General features: G+C 49.8%; 1 protein-coding gene across 1 annotated transcript in view; it reads left to right on the top strand.

The window, feature by feature from the left end:
- Positions 1–19,685, top strand: part of LOC148043994 (uncharacterized) — a 36,596-nt gene that overhangs the window by 2,075 nt on the left and 14,836 nt on the right. Inside the window, 12 exon segments of the mRNA XM_087722444.1 lie at positions 3,200–3,349; positions 7,721–7,848; positions 8,702–8,810; positions 10,321–10,437; positions 12,120–12,181; positions 12,512–12,646; positions 13,547–13,732; positions 15,376–15,478; positions 17,179–17,320; positions 18,399–18,582; positions 19,509–19,572; positions 19,575–19,607. Coding sequence (XP_087578570.1) covers positions 3,200–3,349; positions 7,721–7,848; positions 8,702–8,810; positions 10,321–10,437; positions 12,120–12,181; positions 12,512–12,646; positions 13,547–13,732; positions 15,376–15,478; positions 17,179–17,320; positions 18,399–18,582; positions 19,509–19,572; positions 19,575–19,607 — 1,413 coding nt within the window.

Genomic DNA, 19,685 nt, shown 5'->3' with positions numbered 1-19,685 from the left:
TCTTCCCCCAACTGGGAAGGATGGGTATAGGAGTCCTGCCCTCAGCTGGAGGGAGAAGGTCGGCTGGGAAGGATGGGCATGGGAGTCCTGCCCTTAGCTGGAGGGGGGAAGGCGGCTGGGAAGGATGGGAGTCCCGCACCCAGTTGGGGGGCAGGGGTGCTGGGAGGAATATGGCTGGGCGTCTTCCCCCAACTGGGGAGGATGGGTATAGGAGTCCTGCCCTCAGCTGGGGTGGCAGAAGGGGGAGAAGCCTGGGTTAGGAAAAAGATTTTCCTCTGTTTTGTGGGGGGGGAGGCCTGGGGAAGGGTCTTTCTTTCCCCAGGGTCACTCAGGGCTGGGCATGGCGTGGTGGGCAGGCGAGGGTCCCCCAAAATCCAGCCCTGAAGGGAACCTCATCTTGCACCCCTGAAACTTCCCGCAAAGCAAAGGAGAACTTTGCAAAACCCATAGAAGCTCAAGAGAATTTCCTCAGCCGCCTTAGCCAGGTTTCTGTGAGGGTTGAAAGGGCTTTGGGGGTTTCCTGACCCAACTAGGGAACATCATCAGTGTTAGAAGGGAGGGGGGTTGTTGAGGGGGAGAGGAGGGGGGGGATTGTGGGGTCCTTAGTGCTCTCTGAGCTTGGCTGCTTTCATGAAGACATTTTATAACCAAACTCCGCATCATCACTGCTCAGTGCGCTGATAATGTTCCCTAGTTGGGTCATGAAACGTCTGCAAGAAAACAACCAAGCTCAGAGACCACCAAGGACTCCATCATCATCCTCTTCATCTTTTTCTCCTCCTCCTCCTTCCTTCTCCCCCTCCTCCTCCCCAGAAACCCAACTAGCCCTGATAATGTTCCCTAGTTGGGTCATGAAACATTTGCAAGAAAACAGCCAAGCTCAGACAATTACTACTACTACTACTACTACTACTACTACTACTACTACTACTACTACTACTACTACTACTACTACTTCTTCTTCTTCTCCTCCTCCTCCTCCTCCTCCTCCTCCTCTTTCCTTCTTTCCTTCTCCACCTCCTCCTCCTCCTCCTTCCCCCTCCTCCCGCTCCCCTCCTCCTCCTCCCCAGAAACCCCACTCCCAACTAGCCCTGATGATGTTCCCTAGTTGGGTCATGAAATGCCTGCAAAAAACAACAACCAAGCTCAGAGAGCACCATGGACCCCATAGTCCTCCATCTCTCCCTCCAACTGCATCCATTTTGACTCCTCCCTCCTCCTCCTCTGAAAACCTCCTTCCTCGTAGCACTGACGATGTTATCAACTTGGGTAATGAAACGTCTGCAAGAAAACCACCATGCTCAGTGACCACCGAGGAGCCCATGTATTGATGGTGGAATGCTGTGGGGGTCTTTGTTGTTTGAGTTTTATTTAATATTTATTTATAGGGGGGGGGGGAAATGTCCGAACCAAACTTAATTTCTAATGTTGGATTTTCCCCCTTACCAGAGGGAGCCCCCTGGTGGAGTACTGTGAAGCCGTTACCATGGCAATTCCACTGTGCTGTACAGTAGAAGCCATTTTAAGGCACAACAGGCTGTATCTTAACACACACTCCAAGGGGTGTCTTAACCCCACAGTATTGTTCTCCAGAGAGTAAGTCATCTGTGTACCAAGTTTGGTTGAAATTGCTCCAGGCATTCCAGAGTTATGCACGCGCGCACACCCACAGAGCTATTTTTATATCTATAGATATCTGGATGGATGGGTGAATGGATAGATAGAGATATAAAATATGCATGTGTTTCTTACGGCAGTACAGTAGAAGCCATTCGAAGGCACAACAGGCTGTATCTTAACAGAATAACCCCCCTCCCCTGAGGGCCGAGGTGGGTTGCAAATCCTGCCACTACTGATTTGCTTGTGCTCGCTCGCACATGCGCAGAAGCGTCCGGGCGGGTGGGTGGAGCCTCCCGCCGCTGGTACTACCAGTTCACCCGAACCGGGAGCAACCCACCTCTGCTCTAGGGGTGTCTTGCCCCCCCCCCCCCCACAGTGTTATTTCCCAGAGAGGAAGTCATCTTGTGTACCACATTGGGTTGAATTTGCTCCTTACTCCCAAGTTGTGAGCGACCTCATCAAAGGAGAGGCCGGGCGTGGAGTTTTCCACGCTGACGTGCCGTTTGGGACTTTCCCAGATAAAGGTGATCTTAATCTCGATAACGTGCCTTCCTCAACAATCCAGGCTAACAAACCCACCGCTGCCCCCCCCTTCCCCCTCCACCGAGGTGATCCAGCCAAAAAAGGACCGTCGCGTTCCCAGGTTCCCAACATGTGAGATCACTGTTGTGTTGTTCCTGTTCTGTGTGCAGTTTTCTTGTTTTCACACCTTATCTACAAGACCGACCTCACCTAAATGTCTGTAGAAACCCCCCTCGGACGAATTAGTGATAAAAAAAACCTTTGGATTGTGCAGAGATGGAGAAATCAACACTAACATTAAAAGATAAAGAAGAGTCGGAATATTATGAAATTTGGAACAATTGGTACAAATGGCTGCAAAACAAGAATAAAGTTAATTAAGCCAAAAAAACCCACCAATATACATATATAGAACTGTTTGTCTACATTTCTCTGTCCTTCCATCCATCCCTTATCTGTCTGTCTATATTTGTCTGTCTGCCCATCCATCCATGGAGGAGGAGGAGGACTGTGGGGGGGTCCTTGGTGCTCTCTAAGCTTGGCTGTTTTCATGAAGACGTTTCATGACCTAACTAGGGAACGTCATCAGTACTAGAAGGGAGTGGGATTTGGAAAGGAGGAGGAGGACCACTGTTGGGGTCCTTGGTGCTTTCTGAGTTTGGCTGTTTTCATGAGAACATTCTCATGACCCAACTAGGGAACGTCATCAGTGCTAGGAGAGAGTGGGATTTGGAAAGGAAGAGGAGGAGGAGGATAACAATTGTGGGATCCTTGGTGCTCTCTGAGCTTGGTGATTTTCTTGCAGACGTTTCATGGCCCAACTAGGCAACACCATCAGTCTAGAAAGGAGCGTGTCTTTTGTAGTAGGAAGAAGAGAAGGAGGAGGAGGAGGAAGAGGAGGGGGGCCGGGAGAAGGAATGAAGTGCAGCTGGAAGGAAGGAGGAGGCGAAAGCCATCAAAGGCTTATTCTCGTCTGCATGGCAGGAGTGTGTGAAATTCCAAAGATTTCTTCACTAGCCCTGCAGAAACACCTTATGGGTCACCTCTTCCTTTTCAGAATTCCCCAAAGGACTGGCACACAGGGGTGACCCTCACCGGAGAGGCTCACTCTGCGACCGACACTGCACGGCCATTAACAACCTCCACGGGGACCTGACCGACGTGCACTCGGAGTCCCACCACCTCCTTCCCCTCCGCATCCCGTCAGGTAAAGGGGGTCTCAGCCGCCAGCAACGCTCCCTAAGAGGAGAAGATTGGCCTCGCCTTTATTTAGTCAATACGGGGAGTCCTCGACTTATGACCACCATAGATTTCCGTTGTTAAGCGAGAACAGGTGCGGAGTGATTTCCGCCTCGCTTTACAGCCTTTCCTGCCGCTGTTGTTAAGCGAGTCACTGCCGCTCTCGAGGTCATTAAGCGAATCGGGCTTCCCCGTTGACAGGGCTCGTCGGGAGGCCTCAACAGTCATAAATACGAGTTAGTTTTTATGATCGTGTGAGCGTGGGGAAGTTGCGACGGTCGTAAAGTGTGAAAAACGGTCCTAAAATCCCTTTGGTTGGGGCCGCTGGCACTTCGGGCGGTCACTAAAACGAACGGTCGTACGTCAAAGACTAGCTGTATCCCCAAATGCTGGGGATCAGGGAGAGCAGGAATTGAAATTCTTTATATTCTTCACATTTATATTCTTGATTATTTATTCTTAAATCATTTAAAAGGAATCATTTAAATTCGGACGGACAGCAGGAATCTGTGGTCAAGCGTTAGACCCATAAAAACAAGAGAACTCTATAGTGCTTTGATGGGGAACTTATGGCGTTCGGAGCCGTTTCTGAGGGCACGCGAGGCTTTGCCCTGTCAGCTCCAGCGGGCATCCACATGCTGGCCAGCTGATTTTGGGGCGTTTTCCAGCTGTTTTTCAGCCATTTCTTAGCTGTTTCTCAGCCGTTGTTTTTCAGCCGTTGTTTTTCAGCCGTTGTTTTTCAGCCGTCGTTTTTCAGACGTCGTTTTTCAGCCGTCGTTTTTCAGACGTCGTTTTTCAGACGTCGTTTTTCAGACGTCGTTTTGCAGACGTCGTTTTGCAGACGTCGTTTTGCAGACGTCGTTTTTCAGACGTCGTTTTTCAGACGTCGTTTTTCAGACGTCGTTTTGCAGACGTCGTTTTGCAGACGTCGTTTTCAGACGTCGTTTTTCAGATGTCGTTTTTCAGACGTCGTTTTCAGCTGTTGTTTTTCAGCCGTTGTTTTTCAGTCGTTTTTCAGACGTCGTTTTTCAGACGTCATTTTTCAGACGTTGTTTTTCAGACGTCGTTTTCAGACGTCGTTTTTCAGACGTCGTTTTCAGACGTCGTTTTTCAGACGTCGTTTTTCAGACGTCGTTTTCAGCTGTTGTTTTTCAGCCGTTGTTTTTCAGTCGTTTTTCAGACGTCGTTTTTCAGACGTCATTTTTCAGACGTTGTTTTTCAGACGTCGTTTTCAGACGTCGTTTTTCAGACGTCGTTTTCAGACGTCGTTTTTCAGACGTCGTTTTTCAGACGTCGTTTTCAGCTGTTGTTTTTCAGCCGTTGTTTTTCAGTCGTTTTTCAGACGTCGTTTTTCAGACGTCATTTTTCAGACGTTGTTTTTCAGACGTCGTTTTCAGACGTCGTTTTTCAGACGTCGTTTTCAGACGTCGTTTTTCAGACGTCGTTTTTCAGACGTCGTTTTCAGCTGTTGTTTTTCAGCCGTTGTTTTTCAGTCGTTTTTCAGACGTCGTTTTTCAGACGTCATTTTTCAGACGTTGTTTTTCAGACGTCGTTTTCAGACGTCGTTTTTCAGATGTCGTTTTTCAGACGTCGTTTTCAGCTGTTGTTTTTCAGCCGTTGTTTTTCAGTCGTTTTTCAGACGTCGTTTTCAGACGTCGTTTTTCAGACATCGTTTTCCAGACGTCGTTTTCAGCCGTTGTTTTTCAGCCGTTGTTTTTCAGCCGTTGTTTTTCAGTCGTCGTTTTTCAGTCGTCGTTTTTCAGTCGTCGTTTTTCAGTCGTCGTTTTCAGTCGTCATTTTTCAGTCGTCGTTTTTCAGCCGTTGTTTTTCAGCCATTGTTTTTCAGCCGTTGTTTCTCAGCCGTTTCTCAGCCGTTTTTCACCCTCCGGAGGCTTCCCTAAAGCCTCTGGAGGGCGAAAAACAGCACAACGCACAAACCGGAAGTTTGGGAATGGACTTCTGGTTTCACATGTTGGGGGCTATTTTCCGTCCTCCCCAGGCTCGAGAAAGCTTCTGGAGGCTGGGGACGGTGAAAAACGGACTTACGGAGCCCACCGGCAGTCGGAAAACAGGCTGTTTCTGGCCTCCGGAGGGCCTCCATGGGAGAGGGGAGGACATTTTCACCCTTCCCCAGGCTCCAAGAAAGCCATGTGCGGGGCAAGGGGAGGGGGGGGGTCACACACCCATGGACAGGGGGCACTGCGCGGGGGGCATTAAATTTTGGGGGTGGGCACGTGCTTTTGCCACCCGAGGCAAAAAAGGTTCCCCATCACTGCTATAGTGAATTTAAACCAGCCTTGAAAATCAAATTATCCACAGCGATTAAATGCATTTTGGGAAGAATGGAAGCATTGAGCGTCTGACTCCCACCCAGCTAAATGTCAGGCCAGTTGAGGGAAGAGGGAGGGGGCAACCTTTGCAGAGAGGTGGGGGGTTCAAGTCCAGGCCACGGGGCCTGAGAAGACCTTTCTGACTCTCGAGTCCTTGTTTAGTGACCGTTTGAAGTTACAACAGCACAGAAAAAACAACTGTTTCACACTTACGACTGTTGCAGTGTCCCTGTGATGACGGGATTAAAATTTGGATGCTTGGCAACTGACTCGTATTTATGACGGTTACAATATCTTTGGGGGGTCACATGATTCCCTTTTTCGACCTTCAATGTGGAAAAGCCGATTCACTTAACAACAGCGACTCGCTTAACAACGGTATTGATTCACAACAACTGTGGCAAGAAAAGGTGGTAAAATGGGGCAGAACTCGCTTCACCAATGTCTCGTTTAGCAATGGGAATTTGGGGCTCAATTGTGGCCGTTAAGTTGAGGACTAGCTGTGTTTCTTGACTGTTCCTTGCGGATACCAATATGGGTAGTCCTCGATTTAACGACCGCAATTGAGCCCAAAAATTATCTTCCTCGGGGAGAAATTTATTACATTCTGCCCCATTTTACGCCTTTTCTTGCTACAGTTGTTAAGTGAATCACTGCAGTTGTTATGTGAGTCACATGGTTGTTAAGCGAATCCGGCTTCCCCATTGACTTTGCTTGTCAGAAGGTCGCAAAAAGAGGATCGCGTGACCCCCCTGGGACCCTGCAACCGTCATAAATACGAGTCAGTTGTCAAACATCCAAATATAAATCACGTGACCACAGGGACGCAGTGACCGTCGTAAGAGTGAAAAATGGCCCTAAGTCCTTTTTCTCCGTCCTGCTGTAATTTCGAAGGGTCACTAAGTGGACTGTCGTAAATCAAGGACCACCTGTAATTCGTGGTTTGCAGTGATTTAAAAATCCATGTTGGCCTTAATCTGCCAATATGGATTTTATAATCACTACAAACCATGAACTAACTAACTGTGGTTTAGTAAGCCACCCCTTGCTGGAAAGAATGGGGTGTTCTGTTGTAGCCCGCCGGCGGATCTAGAAGCAGAGTCAGACAGTGAGGACTCTGGGGAGGAACCTGGGCCAGTCCTGGAGTCTGGGGAAGGCTCTGAGGAGGGCTCTGTGTCGGAGGCAGAGAGGGGGCCAGAGCCGTATACCAGTTATCAGCTGCCTTCGGAGTACGTCAGTGAGGCAGAAGAACAGGGGGAGCCTGTTCCCAGTGTGCACATGCGCAGAGTGGCCAGACGAAGGGAACAGCTAAATAACAGGTGGACACAGGTTTTAATAGCCTTTCAGAAGGCCATGAGAGTGTGTAGGGTCCGGATCTCTGGGGGTAGTTCGTTCCATAGGGTCGGAGCGGCTACAGAGAAGGCCCTCCCCCGGGTAGTTGCCAGCCGACATTGTCTGGCTGACGGCACCCGGGGAAGGCCCACCCTGTGCGATCTTATCGGCCGTTGGGAGGTGTGCGGCAGAAGACGGTCTCGCAGATATCCGGGTCCTGAGCCATGTAGGGCTTTAAAGGTAATGACCAGCACCTTGAATCGCGCTCGGAGACCAATAGGGAGCCAGTGCAGCTCGCGGAGGATGGGCGTAAGGCCACAGGTGGACGGTGAATGGCCCCTCCCATAGGGAATAAAAGTGGATCGAAAGGGGAGTGGAGTTTGCAGGAGACAGTTCAATTCATTAAGGTGAAGATCTGCTCCTGACTCCTTGCCAAGGAATTGCCGCTACAGCTTGGAGTTTGGAAGATATCGGCCTGGCAGCTCTCCAAGCCTGATAAAAACCTGTGATTGTGAACTCGCGTGAAAGACCGTTGGCCGGGACTTTGCGGGAGAGGAATTCTCTTTAAACTAAATAAAAGGGGTTTTATCGGGACGAGGAGTCGGCTTCATAATCTTGGGAAGCCCAGGTCAAAACAATCTCCACCAGCTAGTAGCCTCCTTCTGTTCTGTACTCAGTGGTCTCCAGCCCGGGCTGCTGCCTGCATCACTCCGAGGAAGTTCAGACATGCGACGGGTGCCTGCAGAAGATGACCCTTCTGGCCGAGAACGAGGTGGAAGCCCACCGTCTCTCCAACAACTACAAGGTTGGTGTGCGAAGGTCTCCTTGGGTTGGGGAAGGAGGAAGAGCGGAGTTTGGGGGTGCCAGGGGGTCACGTTAGCGACTTAGCAACGGGCCAGGAGAAAGGAGGTTTTTTTTACAATGCTTCATTTAGTCAAGCATTGTAAAAAAACAGGGGCTTAAAAGCCCGGTCCTCACACTTGCGACCACGGCAGCGTCCCCCCCTCGTTCACGTGATCAAAATTCAAAAGCTTGGCAACTGGCGTGTACTTACGACAGTTGCGGTGTCCCAAGCTTACGGGGGATCCCCACTTGCGAACATCTGACAAGCAAAATCGACGGGGAAAGTAGATTCATTTAACAACCGTGTTAATAACGAGGCGATTCACTTAACCCCTGTGGCAAGAAAGGTCGTAAAACAAGGCAGAACTCACGGAACAAATTCCTCGCTCTTTTTTTTTTTTAACAGTTTATTTAGACATTTTCATTTAACGCACATAAGTAGCAATAGCAATAGCAGTTCGACTTATATACCGCTTCATACAGCTGACTGTTATCTGCAGTTCAGCGGTTCTAATCTCACCGGCTCAAGGTTGACTCAGCCTTCCATCCTTCCGAGGTGAGTGAAATGAGGACCCAGACTGTGGGGGCGATATGCTGACTCTGTAAACCGCTTAGAGAGGGCTGAAAGCCCTATGAAGCGGTATATAAGTCTTAACTGCTATTGCTATTGCTAAACTGCCTCGCTTAGTAAGGGAAAATTTGGACAGTAAGTTGAGGAAAAATAGGTGTTACGTGTGGTATAAAAGAGAAATCTCTCTTGGTGTTCCTTTAGTAAATTCGTTTTAATTTACATTCTTCCTGCTTCTTTCACACAGTTCGGATTTAAGAAATGGAAGAGTCACGTCACGGCTCGTCCTTGGGAAGAACGGTCAGAAATTGTCAAAGAACTCTACTCGGACCTGACTATCATTAAAAGTCCAACAGGTAAAGTCCAGCCCATCTTAGGCTGCTATACTAGGGTTAGATCATCTGAACAGCCTTGAGCGAACAGCTTACAAAATCATAGAATAACACAGTCAGGACGGTGACCGTTAGTGACCGTTTAAAGTTTGAAGTTTTAATAAACTTATATGCCGCCCAATCCCGAAGGACTCCGGGCGGCTTACATAAAAGACAATTTTAAAAGTCCTAAAAAGTTTAAAAAGTAAAGAAAACAAAGCAGGTTAAAACACAACACACACTCAATCTTAGTGGGGGCTGGACCTCATTCAAGAGGTCAACAGCCCCAGGCCTGCCGGAAAAGCCAGGTCTTAATAGACTTTCTGAAGGCCACGAGAGTGGGGAGGGTCCGGATCTCTGCGGGAAGATCGTTCCATAGGGCTGGAGCAGCTACAGAGAAGGCCCTCCCCCGAGGAGCCGCCAGACGACATTGTCTGGTTGACGGCACCCGGAGAAGGCCCACCCTGTGAGATCTTATCGGTCGCTGGGGGGGTATGTGGCAGAAGATGGTCCCGTAGGTATCCGGGCCCTAAGCCAAAGTTACAACGGCACTGGAAAAAATTACTTAACGACCATTTTTCACACTGCAGCATCCCCATGGTCACACGATCAAAATTGAGATACAACTGGCTCATAGCAATAGCAATAGCAGTTAGACTTATATACTGCTTCATAGGGCTTTCAGCCCTCTCTAAGCGGTTTACAGAGTCAGCATATTGCCCCCAACAACAATCCAGGTCCTAATTTCACCCACCTCGGAAGGATGGAAGGCTGAGTCAACCTTGAGCCGGTGAGATTTGAACCGCCGAACTGCAGAACTGCAATCAGCTGTAGCCTGCAGTGCTGCATTTAACCACTGTGCCACCTCGGCTCTTTTTATATTTATGACGGTCACAGTGCCCCGGGGTCAGGTGTTCCCTTTGTGTGACCTTCTGACAAGCAAAGTCAAAGGGGAAGCCAGATTCGCTTAACGACCGTCTTACAACTGGGGTGGAGTCGCTTCCCGCCTGTAGCAAGGAAAGTCCTAAAACGGGACAAAGCTCGCTTTAACAAATGTCTCTCTTAGCGACAGAAATCATCTTTCAATGACCCCATAATCCCTTGCATTGGGGTGGAGTCTTGGCAGCTAAATGAAGCCGAGTGTTTTACTGGCCAGATGCCCTTCTTGTTGCCAGTGCGGAGTTTTATTATTCAACAGATATAATCTCATTGTGCCCAGAGAGAGAAATATCTGCCTCCACCTAGGATGGAACTCACAGCCTCCGGTTAGTGAGGCGAGAGCGCCACCTCTAGGCCAACGCACCACTCTCGCTTAGCAACAAAAATGCTGGGCTCAGTTGCGGTCGTAAGTCAAGGACAACCTGGATCCCTGAATCAAGGATGGACTTGGATCTCCACTCAACAAGAGTGTCCAAGATTGGCGACTTTGAAGGCCAGGTGGGGGGGTCAACAGTTGACTTGCGGTCTTCCCCTGTGGTCGTGTCTTCTTCTCCAGGTTCTATGCTGACCTGTGGCAACCTCTTCTACCTGCTCTTCTTTGGATGGTGGCTCTCCCTCCTCTACGTCTTGGTCTCCCTTCTGATGTTCCTCACCGTCCTGGGAGCTCCGTACGGTGAGGATGTGGTTTTTTTTTTTCCCTTAAAGTTTTTATTAAGTAAACATTAAAAACGTTGGGCATATTGTGATGTTTCTGGCATAGTCATTTCCATGGAGTTTTTTGCGTGGCCCGACAAAAGCGTGAATGTCATAAGCGCGCCGACAAAAGCGCGGCGCTAAAACCGCGATGTCAAAAGCGCGTCGACAACAGCGCGCCGACAACAGCACGCCGACAGAAGCGCGATTTAAGTTAAGGTAAGGTTTAGGGTTAGGGTTTGGGTTAGGTTACAGCGCGCTTCTGTCAGCGCGCTGTTGTCGGCGCGCTTCAGGGCTCATTCGTCGCTCCTTCGTCGCGCGGTTTTGTCACCGCGGTTTTGTCACCGCGGTTTTGTCACCGCAGTTTAGCGAGGCGCGCTTTTGTCGTTCGCGCATTTGTGGTGGAACCAGCTTTTTGATCTTACACCAGTAACCGTTTGTTTCCGTTACGTAGGGATGTCTGGTCAGTCAAATTAACTACACATCAATCCCTTACATAATATAGCTACTCTCAGTACATACACATATCCAATTCCTACTTTTTGTACAATATTAATACCCTGTTTTCCAATTCTTATCTGTGTTTCTCTGTCCTGGCCTTTTTCCCTTGTTTCTAACCATTTGTCCCAGATTTCGTGATATTCCATCTCACCCTCGTCTTTGAGCTCTAAGAGTCAGTCTGTCCATCTCTGCGCATGTCAGTATCTCATTTATTATTTCTTGTTCCGAGGGAGTCTCCTTATTTTTCCATTTCTGTGCAAAAAAACCAGACTTGCCGCCGTTAAAATATGCAGCATTAAACATAGCCGTGTTTTTCTTTTGTGATCCCTAGTAGAAATAAATTCTGTCCTCAAATCCATTCTTTAATTTAACATCTCTTCCAAATGTTTCTTATCCAATTTATCCACTTATGCACTCCCACCACATATGGTGGAAGGTCCCTAGTGCAGAGTTACATTTCCAACATCGTGGCGATAAGTTTTTATTAATTTTGGCTAATCTTGTGGGCGGGATGCAGAGGTGGGTTCCTACCAGTTTGCACCTATTCGGTAGATCCGGTTCGTCAAATCTACCGAACCGGTTAGAAGAGGTTCCACCAGTGGACCCGGAAAGCCGGCCACACCTACAGAAGAGGTTCCAAACTTTTTTGAAACCCACCACTGGTCCTTGGATATGATTATTCTACACTATCAGGCACATATTTATAAACCTCAGTGCCTCTGTGAAAGGTAAGGATGACTACTGCGTTTGTGGTGCAATCAGAACATTGCGTTGTGTTGAAGTTGTTTTAACGCAAACCAAAGATGCCTTTTAAAAAACAAGTTTACATCATATTCTTATGCATGCCAGTGCTGTGTGGGAGGTAATTTAAGGTGGTTCTGACAAGTGTCGTCAGCATCTTCATATCTGGGCGGCAAGCCACTCCCACAAAGGAGGCCACACCCACAGAGTAGGTTCGAACAATTTTTGAAACCCACCACTGGCAGGATGTGCCCGTACGTTGAGGATGTTGATGCCAAGTGTCCAGGGAGAATGGGGGGAATCGGGGCTCCATGGAGCAGCAGGAACATGGCAGACTATGTGTCCATGTGCGTGCAAGCGATTGTCCATCCAAGGAGAAACATCTCCCATCTTTCTCCTCGATTCTCTTCCCGGTTTTAGGAAAATTCTGCTGGAAGTTCGCCGGATATTTTCTCTGGCCGTTCGGGAAAGTAGTTCAGAAGGTGAGGACGAAAGTTGGAGGCCCACCTCGAAGGGAAGGCCTTCCGGGCTAGTTGAAGGATCTTTCCTCCCCCGGGTGGGTGGATTTCTCCAGATCCTAGAGTTCCCCAGTCAGCATGATCTTCCTCTCAGCCGATGGGGGGATTCTGGGAAATCTGGAATCAAGTATCTCCCAAGTTGCATTTCTGTTCTGGATGACCACATCTGCAGACGGGAGGAAAGAGGTCCGGAAAAACCACAGCTCTTCACCGGATCATCCTCCTGCTCCAGATCAGGTAGCCTGAATTTCGGAGGGAGGAGTCCGATTGGTTGTTCTTTCCTCCCTCTTCCAGATGAAAACATACCGTCCAGATTGCCAGATGAAGTTCAGCGAGAACCACGTCGTCGCTGAAATCAAGGCGCCGAAGGACACTACCCCGTTGCTCCCCCGGCAGGATTCGTGCAAGATGGGTGGCTGTGGTTACTGGGTAAGGGTCTCAAACGTGGCACGTTTAAGACTTGTGGACTTCAACTCCCAGAATTCCATAGGATTAAATCAGAGGCCTCAAACTTGGCGAGTTTGAGGCTTGTGGACTTCAACTCCCAGAATTCCATAGGATTCAATAAGAGGCCTCAAACTTGGCGAGTTTGAGGCTTGTGGACTTCAACTCCCAGAATTCCATAGGATTAAATCAGAGGCCGCAAACCTGGTGAGTTTGAGGCTTGTGGACTTCAACTCCCAGAATTCCATAGGATTAAATCAGAGGCCTCAAACCTGGCGAGTTTGAGGCTTGTGGACTTCAACTCCCAGAATTCCATAGGATTAAAATAGAGGCCTCAAACTTGGCGAGTTTGAGGCTTGTGGACTTCAACTCCCAGAATTCCCTAACAAGCATGGCTGGCTAGGGAATTCTGGGAGTTGGAGTCCGCGAGTCTTAAACTTGCCAAGTTTAGTGACCCCCTGGGGTAATGTACAGATAATCCTTGATTTACAACAGTTCATTTAGTGACTGTTTGAAATTACAATGGCAGTGGAAAAAGTGATATATGGCCATTTTTCACACTTACGACTTTTGCCGTCCCGTGATCAAAGTTAGGACGCTCGGCAACCGGCTCGTATTTATGACGGTTGCGCTGTCCTGGGGTCACACCATCCCCTTTTACGACATTCCGACAAGCGAAGCCGTTCACTTAATGACCGTGTGACTCCCATAACGACTGCAGCGATGCCCTTAACCATTGTGGCAAGGAAGGCGGTAAAAATGGGGCAAAATTCACTTAACAGTGTCTTGTTTAGCAACATGAACGTTGGGCTCAATTTTGGCCGTAAGCCGAGGACGACTTAATAGTGGTCAGCCATAACTCTTACTCTTTCCCACTCTACATAGCGGCGTAGTAGCACTTACGTCTGGCTCCTAGTCGGCTTCCCTCCGCTGGTCCTCGCCCACGCTCTGCTCTGCGTCATCTGTTGGCTTCTGGTCTTCTTCATCCCCACGGCCAAAATGAGCCTGCGCACCATCACCACGATTCTTCTCCTGCCCCCCGAGTGCGTCCACATTCAGCGGCTACGGAAGGTGAGAGGGGGATTGGGACTTTCAAGGGCGGTCCTCGAATTACAACACTTCATTTAGGGACCGTTGGAAGTTACGAGGGCACTGAAAAAGGGGACTTGGAGTGGGGAGGAAATGAGGATATTGCAGTATCCTTTCCCTGGAGTGAGGAGGGAATGGAGATTTTGCAGTATCCTTTCCCTGGAGTGAGTAGGGAATGGAGATTTTGCAGTATCCTTCCCCTGGAGTGTGGAGGGAATGAGGATTTTGCAGTATCCTTCCCCTGGAGTGTGGAGGGAATGAGGATTTCACAGTATCCTTCCCCTGGAGTGAGGAGGGAATGAGGATTTCGCAGTATCCTTCCCCTGGAGTGTGGAGGGAATGAGGATTTTGCAGTATCCTTCCCCTGGAGTGTGGAGGGAATGGGGATTTTGCAGTATCCTTCCCCTGGAGTGAGGAGGGAATGAGGATTTCGCAGTATCCTTCCCCTGGAGTGTGGAGGGAATGAGGATTTCGCAGTATCCTTCCCCTGGAGTAGGGAGGGAATGGGGATTTTGCAGTATCCTTCCCCTGGAGTGTGGAGGGAATGAGGATTTTGCAGTATCCTTTCCCTGGAGTAGGGAGGGAATGGAGATTTTGCAGTATCCTTCCCCTGGAGTAGGGAGGGAATGGGGATTTTGCAGTATCCTCCCACTGGAGTGGGGAGGGCATGAGAATTTTGCAGCATCCTTTCCCTGACACGACCACCAAGCCACGCCCACAGTAAAAGAATTTGAATTTCACCATTGGTCATGTGATCAAAATTCAAACACTTGGCCACTGACTCGCATTTACGATGGTTGCAATGTCCCAGGGTCACGTGATGCCCTGAAATGATACAGAGTTTCCTGCCTAAGTAGGGGATTGGGCTAGACTAGAGGATCTCCAAGGTCCCTTCCATCTCTTATTCTATTCTATAGAGACTCATTATTTATGGTTGCAGAGCCTCGGGGTCACGTGATCCAGTGGTATGTTTCCATTTTTTTTTACTACCGGTTCGCTCACCCGCAACACTTCTACGCATGTGCAGAAGTGGGTGGGTGGAGCCTTCTGCCACCGCTACTCTTGGTTCGCCTGATCTGGGTCAAACCAGTAGAAACCCACCTCTTATTGTGACCCTCTTTTGCAACGTTCCGACAAGCCAAGTCAATGGGGAAGCCGGATTCACCTAACACCGACATTATTCACTTAACAAGTGCAGATTCACTTAACAACAGTGGCAAGGAGTATCATAAAACGGGGCAAAACTCACTTAACAACGATCTCACTTGGCATCAGAAATATGGGGCTCAGTTGTGGCCGTATGTGGAGAACTACTGCAATAGAAGCATCGTCGTCGTCTTTTAACGACCCCCATAATCCCTTGGAGTGGAGTCTGGGCAATTGAATGGCGCTAGCAGAGTGTTTTCCTGGCCGGATGCCCTGCCCTGTCGCCAGTGCGGAGTTTTGTTCAGCAGATATATTCTCATTGTGCTCAGAGAGAGAAATATCTGCCGCTACCTAGGATCAAACTCACAACCTCCTGATTGCAAGGGGAGAGGTCCACCTCTAGGCCGCTGCAGCACTCCTAGAACCAAAACTGAGCAAAATCTGGTTTATTCTCCTCTTGTCTTTTTCCTCTGCTCCAGACGGAAGTCCCCTTAGATGCGGAAGTGGTCCTCTGCTGTTACCGAGCGGTCTCCGCGTATTATTATAAATACTCTGTTGATGGGATCAATGTCTTCGCCGTCAGTATCCTTTTGGGCCCTGTAGGCATCTCCCGTGACATCTACGGCCACTTCTGGGGTCTTCAGAGACCTTCTGGGCAGCACATTAGCCTTTCCTCTCTTTGACCAATGTCCATAAGATGACCATGTATGACCGGTAGGTCATACAAAAGGTGAAGGAGATGCCATCAAATCAGGTTTGACTCTTGACGAGTGTACGGTCAACATACTTGATGCTGGGACCTCTCTGTAGCTCAACGGAGGTCATCTAGATACTGGCCTGGTCTCACTCCCTTCACCGTGGTTTTTTCCCCTACTCCTCTCATTGACCCCGAATAGCACTGGGCAGTTACCCGTTGTTGGTCCTTCAAGAAAGTTCTCAACCCCTGGTGACTTCACAGGGACCTCCAGGAAGTTTCCCGATCAACAGTTCAGAAGTATGGAGAGAAGAGAACCATAACTCAGGGTTGAACTGTGGGGTCCTGGGTGGCCTCTGAACTGGGTGGTTTTTCCTGGCAGACATTTCATGACCCAGCTAGGTAACATCATCAGTGCTAGAAGGGAGTGGAGAGGAGAAGGACTGTGGGGTCTTTGGTGCTCTTGGTGGTTTCCTTGGAGACGTTACACGACCCAACTAGGTAACACCATCAGTGCTAGAAGGCAGAGGGGTTGCAGAGAGGAAGAGGAGGAGAAATAGGAGGAAGAGGAGGAAGAAGAAGAGGAGGATGAGGAAGAGGAAAAGGACGAGGAGGGGGTGGGGAGGAGACCTGTGGGGTCCTTGGTGCTGTCTAAGCTTGGTTGTTTTCTTGGAGACATTTCATGACCCAACTAGGTAGCATCATCAGTGCTTAGAGGAAGTGAGGTTTGCTCTCTGTTTATATACCAGTGGTTTGGCCTATCACTATTGGTTGAGGGGTGTTGGTGGTTCCTTGATTAAGGTGTTCTTTACTGTTTGATTGTTGGTCTCATATTAATTGGTCCTCTGTTGATCTCTCCTTGGGGTGTTAATTGTTGGCAAGGAGGCGTTTTGCTCTTTTTTTTCTTTTAACGTTTTAGCTTTTTCATTGTCTCTTCTGAATGGTGTGTAGCTGTTGTTCATCTTTATGTGCCTGTTGATGGCCAATTTTACATGCAAGGACAATCCACGTGTATATAAACAGAGAGCAAGTAGTTTTCTTCTCCTCCTCTTCCCTTTCCTCTTCTTCTCTTCCTCCTCTTCTCCTCCTCCTTCTCTTCTTCTCCTCTTCCTTCTCCTCCACTTCCTCTTTTTCTCCTCCTCCTCTTCTCTTCTTTTTCTCTTCCTCTTCCTTTTCCTCTCCTCCTCCTCCTCCTCTTCCTCCTCCACTTCTTCCTCACCCTCTTCCTCTTCTTCCCCTCCTCCTTTTCCTCCTCCTTCCCCCCCCTCCTCCTCCTCCTTCTTCTCTTTCCCCTGCAAACTGTACTCACAACACTGACGATGTTCCCTACTTGGGTCACGAAACGTCTGCAAGATAACAACCAAACTCACACACAGCACCACGCGCCTCTTTTCTTCTTCCGGGATGTATGTCCAACCCCTCCGTTTAGTCGACAGCCACGAACGTCTAACGCTCTGCCCTCCCACTACTAGCCAGATCCTCTCCTTGAGCGTTGTATCCCACGCTCCACCAGCGCAGCTCTCCACCGCCATCCCGGCCGACTGAAGGCCCCCTTCCAGGCGCGTTTTCCTGACCCACCAACCTCCAGATCTCCTCCCGTTGGTCGTCGTGACTCTGATTTTGGGCTACGCCGATAAACACAACTACTACACCAGCTCCGTGACCAAGTTCACCCTGGCTCTCCTCTCCATCATGCCTCTCTCCTACTACATCGGCATGGCCATTGCCAGGTGAGGCTCGTATGGACCTTTGGCCAGAAGGAGGAGAAGTGGGGGGTCCTCTAAAGATTCCTGACCTCTTGGTTGGTTTCCAAACGGAGTCCAAAGCTCAGATAGTCCTCGGTTTATAACAGTTCATTTAGCGACCAGGTGCATTTTCCTGACACGTGAATCTTCAGGTCTCCTCAGACTTAGAATGGATGAGTTGGAAGGGACCTTGGAGGTCTTCTGTATATTATTTTTCCTTCCTCCCTCCCTCCCTCCCTCCCTCCCTCCCTCCCTCCCTTCCTCCCTTCCTTCCTTCTCCAACACTGGAGGTTTTCAAGAAGAGATTGGATAACCATTCATCTGAAGTGGGTGTAGGGTTTCCTGCCTGAGCAGGGGGTTCGACTAGAAGACCTCCCAGGTCCCTTCCAACTCTTATTCTGTTATTCTGCTATTCTTTTTCCTTCCTTCCTTCCTTCCTTCCTTCCTTCCTTCCTTCCTTCCTTCTCCATCACTAGAGACTTTCAATCATTTGTCTGAAGTGGTCTAGGATCTCCTGCCTGAGCAGAGGGCTGGACTAGAAGACCTCCAAGGTCCCTTCCAACTCTTATTCTGCTAATCTTCCTTCCTTCCTTCCTTCCTTCCTTCCTTCCTTCCTTCCTTCCTTCCTTCCTTCCTTCCTTCCTTCCTTCTTTTTCTTCTCCAACACTGGAGGTTTTCAAGAAGAGATTGGATAACCATTCGTCTGAAGTGGTGTAGGGTTTCCTGCCTGAGCAGGGGGTTCGACTAGAAGACCTCCAAGGTCCCTTCCAACTCTTATTCTGTTATTCCGCTATTCTTTTTTCTTCCTTCCTTCCTTCCTTCCTTCCTTCCTTCCTTCCTTCCTTCTCCATCACTAGAGACTTTCAAGAAGAGACTGGAGACAACCATTTGTTCGAAGTGGTCTAGGATCTCCTACCTGAGCAGAGGGCTGGACTAGAAGACCTCCAAGGTCCCTTCCAACTCTGTTATTCCGTTCTCCTCCTCCTTGAGGAGCCCAGGAAGACCCTCAAGATGGGCTCCCCGGTTCCCTCCGTGAGACCCTCCCTCCCTCTCTCTCCCACAGCATCTCGGCCCAAAGCAACTTTGCGGTGGGGGCCGTGGTCAACGCCACGTTTGGCTCCATCACGGAGCTGACCTTCTACATCACGGCCCTCATCAAGGGGGCTCGCGAGAAGAACAAGTGCTACGAGGAGATCGTCAAGTCCGCCCTGACGGGGACCCTCCTGGGCTGCGTCCTTTTCGTCCCGGTGGGTCTGGGCCCCCAGCTCCTTTCCATGGGGCCCCCGGTCCCTTCGTGGCTTTGGGGGTGGGTTGGGGTGGAGGTCCTGTTTGACCCAGGTTCAGCACCAAGAGATGGAAAGTGCTTCTCCCACTCTCTTAACCCCTCCCTCTATCCCTCTCCCCCTATCTATCTCCTCCCTCCCTCTCCCTCGCTTTTTCTCCCTTCCGCTCTCTATCTCTCCTTCCTCCCTCTCCCTTCTTCCTTCCCTCTCCCTCCCTCTCTATCTCTCCTCCCTCCGTCCCTCTCACTCTTTCTATCTCTCCTGCTCCCTTTCTCTCCCACTCTACTCTCCCTCTCTCTCCTTCTCCCTCTCTCTATCTCTACCTCCTTCCCTCCCTCCATCTCTCTCTCCTTCTCTTTTCCTCCCTCTCATCCTCTCTCTCTCCCCCACTCCCTCCCTCCATCTCCTTCCTTCCTCTCCCTCCTTCCTTCCCTCTCCATCCCTCCCTCTCTCCCTCCTTTCCTCTCTGTCTCTCTCCTCCCTTTCTCTCTCCCTCTCTACTCTCCCTCCCTCCCTCTATCCTTCTCTCTTTTCCTCCCTTCCCTCCCATCCTCTCCCCCTCCCCCACTCCCTCCTTCCCTCTATCTCTCCTCCTTCCCTCCTCCCTCTCCTCTCTGTCTCTCTTTCCTTCTCCCCCTCTCTCTCACCTTCTCTCTTTTCCTCCCTTCCCTCCCATCCTCTCTCCCTTCCCCACTCCCTCCTTCCCTCTATCTCTCCTCCTTCCCTCCTCCCTCTCCTCTCTGTCTCTCTCTCCTTCTCCCCCTCTCTCTCGCCTTCTCTCTTTTCCTCCCTTCCCTCCCATCCTCTCTCCCTCCCCCACTCCCTCCGTCTCTCTCTCTCTCTCTCTCTATCTATCTATCTATCTCTCCTTCTCCCTCTCTCTCTTGCAGGGCCTCTGCATGGTGATCGGGGGCATCCGCCATCAAGAGCAAAGGTTCAACAGCCGCTCGGCGGGATCAGCTCCGCTCTCCTGTTCCTGTCGGTGGGGGGTAAGCTCTGGGGGCACCCAAACCCCCTTTCCCGCCCTTGGTTATTTATATCTCAGGTTGGGAACGCAGAGCTGCAAC

Source organism: Thamnophis sirtalis, unplaced genomic scaffold (genome assembly GCF_051295495.1).
Source record: "Thamnophis sirtalis isolate CommonGarterSnake01/CBP01778 unplaced genomic scaffold, rThaSir2_p1.2 scaffold_9, whole genome shotgun sequence".
Lineage (NCBI taxonomy): Eukaryota > Metazoa > Chordata > Lepidosauria > Squamata > Natricidae > Thamnophis > Thamnophis sirtalis.
The sequence above is the reverse complement of the archived record's forward strand: the minus strand, read 5'-3'. Positions and strand labels throughout refer to the sequence as shown.